The sequence below is a fragment of the Haliotis rubra genome, unplaced genomic scaffold (genome assembly GCF_003918875.1).
Source record: "Haliotis rubra isolate DU_JTF1 unplaced genomic scaffold, ASM391887v1 Scf3, whole genome shotgun sequence".
Taxonomy (NCBI): domain Eukaryota; kingdom Metazoa; phylum Mollusca; class Gastropoda; order Lepetellida; family Haliotidae; genus Haliotis; species Haliotis rubra.
The window spans coordinates 276,745-290,576 of NW_025766968.1; the positions used below are offsets into that span (position 1 = coordinate 276,745).

At 38.6% G+C, this 13,832-nt stretch overlaps 2 protein-coding genes across 2 annotated transcripts in view; one reads left to right on the top strand and one right to left on the bottom strand.

The window, feature by feature from the left end:
• The window catches only part of LOC124282390 (sodium channel protein 1 brain-like), a 71,867-nt gene extending 65,134 nt beyond the window's left edge, over nt 1-6,733 (top strand). Inside the window, exon 29 of the mRNA XM_046718364.1 lies at nt 2,614-6,733. Coding sequence (XP_046574320.1) covers nt 2,614-3,884 — 1,271 coding nt within the window. The 3' untranslated portion in view covers nt 3,885-6,733. The remainder of the gene's footprint in view (nt 1-2,613) is intronic.
• Nucleotides 6,734-9,593: 2,860 nt separating this feature from the next.
• LOC124282392 (KH homology domain-containing protein 4-like) overlaps nt 9,594-13,832 on the bottom strand; it is a 32,238-nt gene continuing 27,999 nt past the window's right edge. Inside the window, exons 14-20 of the mRNA XM_046718365.1 lie at nt 13,550-13,714; nt 12,958-13,259; nt 12,301-12,495; nt 11,832-11,953; nt 11,167-11,276; nt 10,916-10,981; nt 9,594-10,774 (exon numbers count right to left, since the gene is read on the bottom strand). Coding sequence (XP_046574321.1) covers nt 10,044-10,774; nt 10,916-10,981; nt 11,167-11,276; nt 11,832-11,953; nt 12,301-12,495; nt 12,958-13,259; nt 13,550-13,714 — 1,691 coding nt within the window. The 3' untranslated portion in view covers nt 9,594-10,043. The remainder of the gene's footprint in view (nt 10,775-10,915; nt 10,982-11,166; nt 11,277-11,831; nt 11,954-12,300; nt 12,496-12,957; nt 13,260-13,549; nt 13,715-13,832) is intronic.

The window sequence follows — 13,832 nt, forward strand, 5'->3', positions numbered from 1 at the left end:
TGCATCCAGGGTATAGTGGAGAGTGAAATTCCCTTTAGTCATAACTTCCTGTCTTCCACATGACACTTGTTGATGGATATTATGTAATAGTTGATGCTGCAATCAAGGGGTATTTTATATAAATGTGTATGGGATCCGGTGCTAGGTGAATAAGCGTCAGGTCTCCAATAAGCGCCAGGTCTCAAATAAGCACCAGGTCTGGAAAACCATTGAAAAAATAAACACCCGGGTGCTTATTAGAGGAAATATGGTAGTATGCAGTAAGAATTTGTCACAGACCCTGCCTTGCATAGTATAACAGGGTTGTAACAGGGTTGGATATAGATGTATTTGTTCAGCATGAAAGGACTTTAGCCTGTGACTGCTAGACCCAAACCTGAGTGAAATGATATTTCTGTTGAGCTGGCTTAGGATCTGCTGAAAGTCATGTTGACGCCTCATTACATGTGATGGGAAATAATAACCATAGAATAAAGGCAGGAGTCATCTATATTAACTTAAACATCAAAGGACTTGAAAAATGATGTTAAGGTTAAGTGTAGGGACATATTGTTTCATTGTTACTCTCTTCTAACATGTCAGTTAAATGTCCCATATTTGGTGTACAGGATCACCAGGTAAAGGGACACAGTTGAAACCACAATGATTGTTTTATCAAAACCTTGCCTCAGTGGTCGAAATAATAACAAAACAAATGAGACCCTTCAATAGTTATCTGGTTTAAAGTAAATAAGGGTTGTAGGATATGAAAATATATTCATTTTAAAGACTTTTTTCATGTTTTTGTGAAATGTGAAAGAAACATTATGGTATTTCCATGGCAACAGGCTATGCTCAGTATGGCTCATCTTATGAGTGCACTTTGTGGGGTCCTTGAGCTTGTGTCACTTGTCTGGGTCAGACAGAAAACGATGCTTAATCTTTTATGGTAAAGAAAAGTATCAGGCTCTGTGACAATACAGTGGTGATGTAAAAAAAATTAACAGCAGTATATATATTTTCCACATTCATGATTATGAGGTTGGCAGATCTTTAAAGCAAGTTAAATATACCAAACTACATATCTGTGTTTATCCCTAATATGGACATGGACAGCAGGATGGAGTGAATGTCCTGATACTGAGACAATGTTGATTCCATATTCTCCTCTTGATATTTTGTCTGACATTGTCAAAATTAATGTCTGACAGTTTTCTCGAGTGATTGACAATACAGAGTATCAATTCTGTATGTTGACCTGAAGTTATTGTCATTGTAATGTTCTATATAATGTGCAGCAGTTTGATCCAAGAAACAGTGAGAGATTTGATCATCACTTTGTAAGTCCTACATTATCTGAGGGAGAAATTTTCATGTTCCGATTGAAGAAATTGAAAAAACCCTAATGTTTTCCATATTTCTCTTTTCCCTTATAAACCTACATTTTTGTATGTTTTATTCCATTTTTAGATGTTCTGTTTCTGCAATTTCCAGATGAAAATTATTTCATATATTACACACAGTCAATATTCAGTACAATGGCTTACTATTACAACAATGATACACCTCTCCTAAATAAATATATATTCACTAACAATGAAAGCAATGTAATAACTGCTTTATAAAACATGGTACATATTGTTTAGGGGACCATTGACACCTTATTAATGCCTCCCAGGTGATTTTTATATTACAAGTGGATAGTCCTACTTTCCATGATAATGAATCATAATCAAACACTACACATATTGTGACGAATAACCTCTCAACTTAAATCTTATATCTGTTCCATATGTTTACTTGTTATGTGTTGTAAATTCTCCACTGAATGATTTCTCCATGTGTTCAAGACAGCTGGAGCAAGAGAATGTGCAAGACCAGGGCCCCATTTCACAAAGCTATTGTAGCGCTACGACTGTCGTACCTCCTATACTGTAACATAGACTTATGACAGTCGTAGCGCTACGATAGCTGTGTGAAACGGGGTCCAGGCATGTGTTCAGTACATTTCTCTAAGCAGGACTGCTGATGACAGTTTTCACAACTCTTGGAAGATTGTTATCAGACAACATACAGATATTTGGGTTATTTTCATAAATCACACAAGACCTACACTATTTCACAAATTCTGTGTATTTTTACACTTATATGACATTACAGATGTCTCATACCAAATACAACCTGAAAGTGAACACATTTCTGTACATATTTTGTAGTTCTGACTTCATGATCCTGAATGTTGTGGGCTTATTTCTTGAATGTATGATAAATGTCAGTGTTTGATAACCATTTCATTTCCAGCTGCAATGATTTTCTATAAACATCTCATAAAGAAATGGTATATTCAAACATTACCATTTCATGTTCGTGTAGCTCAAAACAACTTAATATGAATTTATAGATTTATGAATAGTGCATTTAGTGACATAAAATGGCTTTGAAATTAAACAACATTGATAGAATAGACAAGTAACTTCAATGTTTGTAATACCTTCAAAACAAATGTAACCAACAGGCATGGCGTGCTGCTACAAATTTTGTGTACTGATAACAAAGCAAGAATCTTATTGAGATTTTAATGCTTATGTGAGGCATTTTATGAACCAATTTTCTAATGAACTCCCAATATTTCAGGTGTGGTACTGGATGATCTGCTCTCAGACGTGTTTGTGACTCCGACACTGCTACGAGTTGTCCGAATCTTCCGTATTGGTCGAGTTCTACGTCTTATCAAGGCTGCCAAGGGTATCCGTAAGCTTCTGTTTGCTCTCATCATCTCCCTTCCGGCCATCTTCAACATCGGTGCCCTGCTTTTCCTGATTCTCTACATCTATGCCATCATTGGCTTGTCCTCCTTTGGCAATCTAAAAATTAATGGAGCACTTGATGATATTGTCAACTTCAGGACATTTTTCAACTCATTCATGTTGCTGCTGAGATTAGCTACCTCTGCTGGGTGGAACGATATCCTGGATGCTATGCTGATTTCTCCCCCTGACTGTGATCCAGACCACAAGACCTTGCCAAATGGGACCTTGGTGAAGGAGACATATGGGGATTGTGGCATACCGTGGCTAGCCATCCCGTTTATGGTGACCTATATTATCATTATCTTCCTCGTTGTTATCAATATGTACATAGCTGTGATTCTAGAGAATTTCAACCAAGCCCATGAACAAGAGGAGGTTGGCATCACGGAGGATGATTTTGATATGTTCTATGTGGTTTGGGAGAGGTACGACCCTCATGCTACCCAGTTCATTAAATATGAACAACTCACTGACTTTGTGGCAGATCTGGAGGAACCATTTGGGATAGCCAAACCAAATGAGATAGCTCTTGTGTCATTTGACCTTCCAATAGTTGAAGGAGATAAACTACACTGCTTAGACATCTTAATGGCACTGGTAAAAAATGTGTTATCGGATGTGGAAGAAACTGCAGAATTCAGGGAGGCTAGAAATCAGATGGAGTTGAAATTCCAGGCCGTCTTCCCCTCACGTGTCAACACGGTAGTTAAATCAACCACCATGCAGCGGAAGAAAGAGGAAGTAGCTGCTAAAACATTGCAACAAGCCTGGAAGAGCTTCAAGACTCAGCGCTTGCTGAAGAACATCACCGTTCAGGCCATGCAGCAAAACCTGTCTCGTTCCAGCTCCCAGGACTCGCGGTCCCGGGCAAACAGCATTATGAGCCTCGGTCGTCGGCTCAGCAATGCGCTCACGTCTTTCTTCAGTTCTTCAAGGCCCAGCAGTGCTGTCAGTCGGGCCAGCCTGAAAAGTGCACAAAACCAACACTTCTCGCCTATCCGAAAGAAAAATGTATCAAATACTCTTCAGGTTCCATCTGTGAACACGCTGTACTCAAGTAGCAGTGACTTGGACATCAATCACCTTGACTTATGATGCGTGCTGTGATTGACTATACCTTTTGTAGCACTTGTTTACAGTGTGAATGTTAAATAAATATCTGTGTTTATGGCAAGATAAATAGGGGCCAAAACAGGAATATAGGTCTTCAACCCTGACAAGAGCACCCAGATGAAAGAATGTGCTCCCAACTGCAAAACTTTGATAAGAATTGTTCACTGTGACTCTGGGAAGCATTCATAAAGTGCTGACCTGTCATTTTATGTACAGTAACCATTGACAACAAACCACATAACAGAGAAAGTGACTGGATACAAGAGATAAAGTGTGAATATTCTTCAGAGGATAATTTTCTGAAGTGACAATGTGATGGATACCAAAAGCGAAATCTTGCCGCCCATTGGGTGATGAAGTTGATGCAAGTCTTGGTTAGATGTTACTGGAAGATGGAGTCATCTAGCCCTGTTGGACGTGCTTTGGCAGACACTATTGTATTTGCATAGCATTCATTCCAGCAGTACCACTCTCTTGGCACTGCATGTGTACAGTGCATGTAATACATGCAACTTTGTGTATTCAGATAGCCCCTAAAAGCCAAAGTGAAACCTTAGTGAACTGATAATACGGACCTCACTTTAACATGTCCACATGTTTTGTTATTGTAAATAGCAATTCTGCAAGCCAAAGATATTCACTGTTATTTCTGGAAGTGGTTTGCAATCCCCAAGTGGGACTATAAGGTTCATATTTCACATTTAGAATAATCAAGTATGAGTTTCAAATTTGTTTTTACAAAACACTATTCATCGCTATGTATATCCATACAACATATTACTCTCCATGGTGTGAAATCAAAATTATTTGTTCATTGCACAAGCACTAGAAACTAGACGTGTAGAAATCATCTTCCACCATCCATCTGTAAAATGATAAAAATATGATAGTAAATAATGCGATAATTCAGTTCAAAGAATTTTGCAAGTGAAGAAAGAGTTCTTAATATTCAAGTGTTGATCTTACATGCTGAGCAAAACAACATGCAAACTCTATTAAGTTACATTAATGCATCAACTAATTTATGATATTATTTATCTTGTGTTATATTTGATAAGTCAATACTGATGATAATAAACTAAGCAACTGTCAGAATGGACATCAGTACAATTAGTCAGACCATTTGTTATCTCCTGGATCACTGAAAAGACATGTTCCAAATGGGGAAACAATATTTTTGGTCTCATCTTTTGCTGCCACATGGCTTGATCAAACTTATCTGATATTTATCTGTAATCGATTGATATGTAGTAAACAATTACTGATCTCTATGATCTGTATCAATAGCCAGGCCTATCATAAATACTACTCACTATCATCAGTCCAGTTCATCCCATTTTGAATGATTTTGGCTTTTCCCAATTCAAACTTGATATTGATTTTGTAATCTGCAGTTGCTTAACTTTTTACTATAAGTTTAGGTTGTTGTTTTTCAATATTGTAGATAATAAACAACTTTGAGTTTCAGCTTCTCATTATGTGCCAAACTCAGTTTAATGCAGACTAATGTTTCCATACAGTACCTTGTATATATACCCACAACAATAGCTTTCATATTGATTATCATATATACTATCCAGATCAGTATTCATACTGTGGTATCTAAACATAAGGTTTTATTTCAGACCAGTTGAACATATATGCAAGTGCATATTGGATTAAGTGTTTCTGGCAGAACCAATATTCAGCCCCCTGAGTCATCCAATAAATGCATAAGTCACCAGAATCACCTCACAGTGTAAACTACTGCTCACATTTATTCTTAAATTGTTATGCTTGTCTTGAATCTGTGATATTTTATTGTTCTCAGTAAGCTAATGGTGGCACTTTTGGCCACACTCAAGAAGTTGTTTGTCATGCTTACTTATTTATCGATCTTTGCATGCATTTTACTGTGATAGATAAATACTCATTTGGAATGTCTAAATGTCTTCCGACTTGACAACTGTTAATAGTAGTGTCTGTCTGTTTTCATGAATTTGAAATGAAGTATGCCTGTGAGATTGTACCATGTGATATTGAGTTTTAAAAGGCTGATTTACTTAGAAGCATCTTTTTCTTCTTTAGTCTCTCTCTCCCCTCTACTTTCAAGAACTGTGTATTCAGTGTCATATGAAATAATCAAATTGAAAATTGCCTCATTCAATATTTCCAATATATTTTAACATGGAATCTACTTGAATTAGTAAATGAGTAAATTATTGATGTCATATTGTAAATATGCAATTTGAATAGTGACTTCAATTTCTTCACAAAGCTGAACTGTGCCATGATTTTCTTCATTAAAATATTCATGTGCCACTATTAAATATTATTAAAATATCTTTACTACATAGCTGTTTTAAGTCACAAAAACAAACATTCTGTAGCTGTTTTCGAAAGTTTATTGATTTGAGTAAATATGTTTTGTAGAGTGAGCAGAATAATCTATGTTACAGATTCCCTTCAATTATGCAAGCATGAGATCCTAGATATGTGATATTAGATGATGCTGCTGCACATTTCTTAGTCATCTCACAGCCATTTGGCTATGTACTATTGCTCACGGTCTGTATTTGTTGCTCATTGATATATTATTGTTCTTATTGTTACATAGGATTTATTTGTTTGTGTCTTAACTCTGAGAAGCAGACTTGTACGTTATGGGATTAGTGTCTGCAGTGACTCCAATGAAACGTTCATCTTTACAAGAGAAAGTATCAAGGAGGTGAAAATAACATTGAATGCTAAATAATGACTAAGTTGGGAAGATGTCATGGTTAAGTGTGATGCTTTCTCTTGTCAACATCCTCTGTAATATTTTGAGAAAACAAATAAATTTGGTACTTTAACATGCCATTGTTGTTTTCTGTTTTGCATCTAATGATTATGTTTTTTCACTTTGTATGTGTAGAAAGTTGATAAGATTCAAATGGCATTTTTCTTTATTCAATCAAAGGTAAGCGTTATTTTGTAAATTTGATTTTTTTCATTTACAAACCTCCATGTGAAATGTTTCAATTTGAATGATGGAAATTGCATATAAAGAATCTGGAGAAACTCACCATACTAAATGTTGCCAGTATTGCATGTAATTTTATTTTTGCAAGAATAAATGAATATTTAGTAAAACACTACGTTCATATTTAAATATGCCTGCTTTTAAGAATGGACTTGAAACAGGACAAGCATGACAAATACTGTCATAAACAAATATCCAATTATTCCTGTATTACCTAGTTTAACATGTAGTCTGAAAAAATCATTAATATATGAAAAAAAATATTACACAAATATGTTGCATGGAAATTTCATGTAGTACGTTCAGAATTGATGAGATTTTTTTACTTCCAGTTTCAATATCTGTGCTGTATGTCAACTAGCCTGTGTAGTCGTACTGAAAGTGCATATACATACTTAAATGATGTTTGATCGTTGTAACCAGAATATATTTCTGCACTGCATAGAATGAATGCATAAGCAGAAAGTCAGTATACCGTCATTTCACTACAGATAATAAAATCACAGCTGTATTTTAAATGTGCCCCAAACATTTATAAACATGCCGAAATCACTCAAAGTAAAAGCTGAAATAATAATTTAAAAACTTCAACATTTTCAATTTTGGTGATAGCACTGTTAGCAGAGATGCCAACCACTCTGATTTTGGCCGAGTTACTCCGATTTTCAAATACAAAAATCTGCTCTCTAATTTCTCTTTAAAAAACTCCAATTTTTGGGAAGAAATTCTGAATGTATTTTTACGGTAAAGATTTCGTAAGTCACCGGTGATTTATTTGAGTGAACACTGGTATAAGCATTTAGAAGCTTAGCGTGTGATCCTTTGGGTGTCAATTGTGTATTTTGCATGTTATTGACGAAGTTTCACAAAGATTTTCTGAATGCATGTCATAGTCCATATGAAAGTGAAACAAAATAACAGAGCCGACCACATGCTCACCCCCAACTCGCACCTTTGGTGCTCAGGCCTGGCTTTCAGCCTCTCATGACTCTGTTTTCCTTAGATTCAGGGTTGCCATCTCTGTGTTAGGATGAGTTTTCCCAGACTTAATAGTTACTGTAGATTCAGTAGATGTAGAAGGATTTAGGATTTTGCACATAAAAACATGGAATCGAGACGTTACCTTACAGTAACAACAGCAAAGAGATCTGACAGAACTGCCATATATCAGAACAGTGAGAGAGTAAGTGCAGCTGAACATTACACGTTTTGTGTGCTGCTAAACACTGCACTCAGAAGTATTCCTGCTACATGGAGGAGGTGTGTAACCGAGTCTGAATCAGACAATCCAGTGCATGTCGCCTTGATTGACACACAGTGGGGATACCATGACATATAGAAGTACTGCAGCTGTATAATGACTTCACTTGACCCAGAATCCTCGCCTACGTCATAACACAGTGGGGTTTCCTCAAGCAATTTGATGGACTTGAACAATAACATTTAAGCCAAGCAATCATGAAATAACTGAGTAGTGTAAATATGAGCTTAAGGTTTATTGTAAAGGTTGATACACAATGAAAATAAGACTTTTCCTGTCCCACTAATATGATAAAGTGTAAGGCATCTTCATACCAGGCACATTGAGTGACCTTGACTTTCAAGGACAATGAAAAATATGTCAGAAAAGGGGCAAAGGATGTAGAGGAGGTATCTACTGTATGAACATTAATATCTACTCAAACAATACATTTGAAAAAACCAACAATCACAACCCGTTTCCATGAAAAGGTAATTAGCATTGTGTAAACATGGCCTTAAATTATAGACCTCTTGGTTGTCATTAACAGCATAAAACAGCATAATCACTATCCCCTGCCAAGTTGAGGTTACTACTGCCAACACGATACACAAAATCTACATACTTAAAATATACCCAGAGATTTATGAGATGAAAAAATGTGCATCCTGAGGTATGCCTCAGGATGCACAATGATATTCATATTACCCACACCGAATCAAGAGCAGTTGTTGTCATACCTCAGTGACCACTGTCCACATGACTAATGCTTCATTAAAGGCTTGAACGTGATTATCAATATGTACAATACACCACACTAATTCCATACTTTACAGGACCCTCCTGCCTGCAAAGACCCTTAAAAGTACCTATTAGGGGTGTACTTCACTCCAACTCTTGTTAGTCAAGCCTTAATACTTTTGTTTTTCAATTCAGTCTTGTTTTGTATCTCTTAGACAAGCATGCAAAGTTTCATTCACATAGCTTCAGTAGTTTCTGAGAAAAATGTCCCTAAAGTAGCTGCTATGCACTCAATATAAAAACATGACATGAAGTGTAATTTAGGAAATGTTTTAATGCCACTAATTGTTTAGCTCAGCCTTGAGAAGTATCTCTTATAAACCTGGCATATTAATCAAGGACATGATGCACAATCAAAAGAAATGTATAAAGGGACATAACCCATAATTTAAGACACCAATATTAACTACTTTGATATGACCAGTAACATCAGTGAGTAACTTTTTATTTCTTAAATTAAAATAGTTTTTCTAGGATTACTACCAACTGAGAAGCAGTCAGACTGAACAACTAACATGGGAAAGTTCTCAGATAGCTTCCATATTAGTCGTATGAAAGAGGACAGGATAACAGAAATGGAGGAAATCGATCTTTTATACTTACATATTCTCAGTATGATCAGTAGAATGTCAAATAAAATACTAATCAATACAGCTGAAAAAGTAGTTTATTGGAAGTCAAATCATATCATACAACCATCACATCATATATATACACTTTGATACATGTAATCAGTATTTGCATACAGAACTTGTAGTTTCAGTTCTAAAAATGAAACAAACCTCAGCCACCAATTCATCAATAAATCAGGTTGCAAATTTTGTATTAAAATTGAATTGTCTATTTATCCCCTGCAAGCACTACTTGATACTTATAAAGCATCAATATAAGGTATGACAGAGTCACACAACACACAATGCTGTAAGACATTATGTGTACACAGGTATGTACACATTCACAGTATTCTGCACAATGCTGAAACAGTTCACATACTGTAGTGGTTAAACAATCACACATAGCACAGGCACTCTTGTCTTGGAACATCTTCAGGTCAACACAGTTAGATCCAGACAAACAATTGTCATCCTCTTCAATTTTTTCATACCCAATACTGCATCCCCGGGGGTGGGAACTGGGACTGTGGTGGTGGGGGTGGGGGAGGCGGCAAAGGAGGCTGGGACTGCTGGCTAACAAACTGTTGCGAATAACCATTTTGTGGCATAGGAGGGAAGGGTTGGTTGCTCTGGAACTGGGGCTGTAGTCCTTGACTCTGCTGAGAAGGCGGTGGTGGGGGCTGGATTTGACTGTGCTGGCTTATAATCATCTGGGCCTCTGGGGGCCGGATGTTAGGTGCCTGTGAATAAGGTGGCTGTGGACTTGGAGGTGATTGGTGGAAGTGAGGCATACTCTGGGATGTGGAGACGGAGAAGGTAGGAATCTGTTGCTGATGGTGGAACTGCTGGGGAGGGGGAGGATACTGTTCAAACTGTGGTGGAGGGGGTTGCCCAGCTTGACCAAACTGTTCCTGTGGGTTCTGAGTATATTGTTCAAAAGGGGAAATCTGTTGCTGGTTGATCTGCTCAAAGTGTGGAGGAGGAGGAGCTGGAGGAGATTGTCGAGGAGGGCCTTGTGGAGAACCAGATCGGAACGACTGAGGCTTCCCACCAGGAAAGTGAGGATTGTAGAAGTCTCTCTGTTCCCGCTCTCGTTCCAAGTGTTCTCGATGTTCCTGTTCCAGCAATTCTGCATGTTCCCTCTCAACATCTGGTGGTGGTGGAGGTGGTGGTTGTGTGCCTCTACGTTTGTTTTCATCACCATCTTCTTCATAACCTGAAGACAGAATCTCAAGAATAACAGTTGGAAAATTGATAAGGACTACATAGCACATCTAAAACCACATTCATTACAAAAATGGACACACATAGAATACATATCTTAGACTTGCAGGAATAACAAAACAGAAGACTGTACCTAAGTTAGTTTTGGATTTCTTCTCTGTGTCTGGTGTTCCTTGCCCCGAATGACTGCGTTTAACACCTGGAAAATTTAAAACATGTTGCTTCAGAAAAAGGAAAAAGTCAAATGAAAACATTTAGTGAAGATAGAAACAGAATTAACAGAACCATAACAGGTGTTTCATCATGCATCGTTTATATTTCAGAGTTAATCTTTTGGCTTGTCTGAATTAGGAGGCCCAGATTACAGGTAAGGGATGCAAATACCTTTAACTCCAGGAGGTGGCATAAGATGTTTGTCAGCCTCGGGTCTGTCATGCACCGATGTTGGGGGAGGCGCCATTACCACTCCATTATTGGCCTGACTTGTGTATGGTCTGCAGCATGCAACAGTCAATGTAAAAACTGCCCTTGGCAACGGGACATTAAACACAAATATTCTGAGTGACGAGTTGGGTTTTGCGCCGCTTTTAGCAATATTCCAGCAATATCATGAAATGGGCTTGACACCAGAAATGGGCTTCACACAATGTGCCAAGGTCGGGAATCGAACCTTGGTCTTCAGCGTGAGGAGCAAATGCCTTAACCACTAGGCTATGCCTCTGCCGCTACAAATAGTTTTAGAAGACCTGAAGGCATTGTTTCTGTTCATGTCAACACTATTAAAGTATATTTGTGACTGATCATGATATTTCACCTAAAGAGTGAGCGAGTGAGTTTAGTTTTATGCCGCACTCTGCAACATTCCAGCTATATGGCGGCGTTCTGTAAATAATCAAGTCTGGACCAGACAATCCATGAACATCGATCTAGGCATTTGGGATACCATGACATGTGTCAACCAAATCAGCAAGCCTATCCTGTTAGTCGCTTCGTACAGAGGTTGATGTAAATCAACAATAAGACTACTAGTATTAGGCTGAATATCTCACCGGCCATCATCTGACAGTGAAGTGGGGGGGAAGGCCTGTCCTATGGGCAGTGCTGCAGACACCATGGTGGCTGGAGGGGGTGGGCCCGATGTCATCAGGTTAGTCAGGTGAGGGGGTCCATGCTGTAATGATAACAGTAGCGACTTCAGTCAGTGAGTTTGCGTGTGCTGCTTTGAACATAACTTCAGTGACATCAGAGCAGATCAGCTTCAAGTGGAATGAGGGCAGTGAGACAGTGAAATAGAGACAGTGAAACTCACAACACTATGTATGTTCCTGATGATGAGTAACAAACTGTAAAAAAACTGAAGCTCCTGTTTTTCTCTACAGCATTTTGTAGGACAAAAAAATTGCACAGAGACAAACATGAAAACAACTAAACAAAAAACATTTTCAAAAAGGGAGGTAATTACTTTGGATGAAAAAAACACAAGCTTCCAAACTATCTGCAACTGATGGACTAGTGTACCTGGTAGCCCAGCAAGTTTTCTGGAATCTTCTCCTCCTGTTTTTCTTCTGTGAACCTTCGCTTATGTGGTTCCTCTTTCAATGGGACACTGTAGGAATAGCCTGACGTTGCTACTGTGTATGTCGCTGCTGGAGAGCTACACATCATGGGAGATGTCACCATACAGTATGGCTGGCCACTACTCACTGGGCCATACTGCAATGTCAGAAGATGGTTTCTTTACACATGTTCAAAATTGAGCAAATTACACACAAAAAACACACAGGTTTAACTTGTCAAGTGTGCACCAAGAATAGAAAGTAAAACACAGTATTAAAGAATCTGGGGATAAAGTTCTTGAATAGGACTAAATTAAGAGTAAGCTGGGTCCAGTGCTGCCAAAAGTTAAATAACATCATGCTACTTGTCGAATGAAAGCCTTCAGTAATGATTTCGTAGACATTTACCTCTTTGATGAAAACAATGAGCCGCATCATTATACTGATGCACCTGGATTTGAATCCACAATTTGTGGATCTTGGTAAAGCTAATTAAAGCAACTGCCAATGAAATTGTGGTGCCTTGTATCACCAACATGATCATACCAGATAGTAGAGTGAAACAAAAGAAACCATGGCAACATGACATGAACTGCTGGTAGCATCTGATTGTTATTACCTGTGTGTAGAAGGGTTGATGAGGCTGTGGCTGACCTATGGGTGGTCCTGCAGGTGGAGGTATTCCTGGAGGGGGCAGGCCAGTCTGTGTCATCAGCTGCACTCCAGGTCCTAAAGGGCCACCTGCAGGGCCGAGAGGAGCTGCCCCTGGTGCTAAAGCTGTCCCTCCCAGAGATGTAGCTACCTGTCCAGGGCCTCCAAGGGGTGTGGCCAGCTGTGGTGCAGCTACCTGCACTGTGACGGGTTGTGGTGGCTGACTTAATATCACGTGTGTTGGCTGACCACCATTGACTGCTGCAGCTCCTGGATAACGACATGGAAACACATGAACACCTTGTTCCACTATAACATCCATTGTCTTACTTATACAAACAGTAACATGGATAACTTCAAACTAGTGCTCACAAAAAGCCTAAAATCCAGATTATCAGTTATCTATAAGAAAATTACAGGACTGTGGCGAAATGACAAACTTACCTTTGAGCATCATTTAAACAGGACATAAATTTGATATATAACTATGCTACATTAACCAACAGGATTACCATTACATCTAACATTTAGGTTCTAGAGGTGATGCATCCCATTCTCACCTAGGAACTGGCTTTCAGTGATGGGTACATCATATGTGCTGGGTGTGGGCACAGCTTGGGCCTGCAGCATGGGCGGGGGCAAACTGGTGTTGGGGAGGAGCCCAGCACTCACCACCGCTGCTGCAGCTTCCATCTGGGAGCTGACTGTTGTTGGGGCAGGGGGACCTGGAAGGAAGCAAGTAAAGTCGAGAACATCTCAACATCACCAATACCAGTCTAGTCTTTGTGTACTGTGCTATCTTGAAATGTGAATGAGTGAGTTTAGTTTTACGCCGCACTCAGC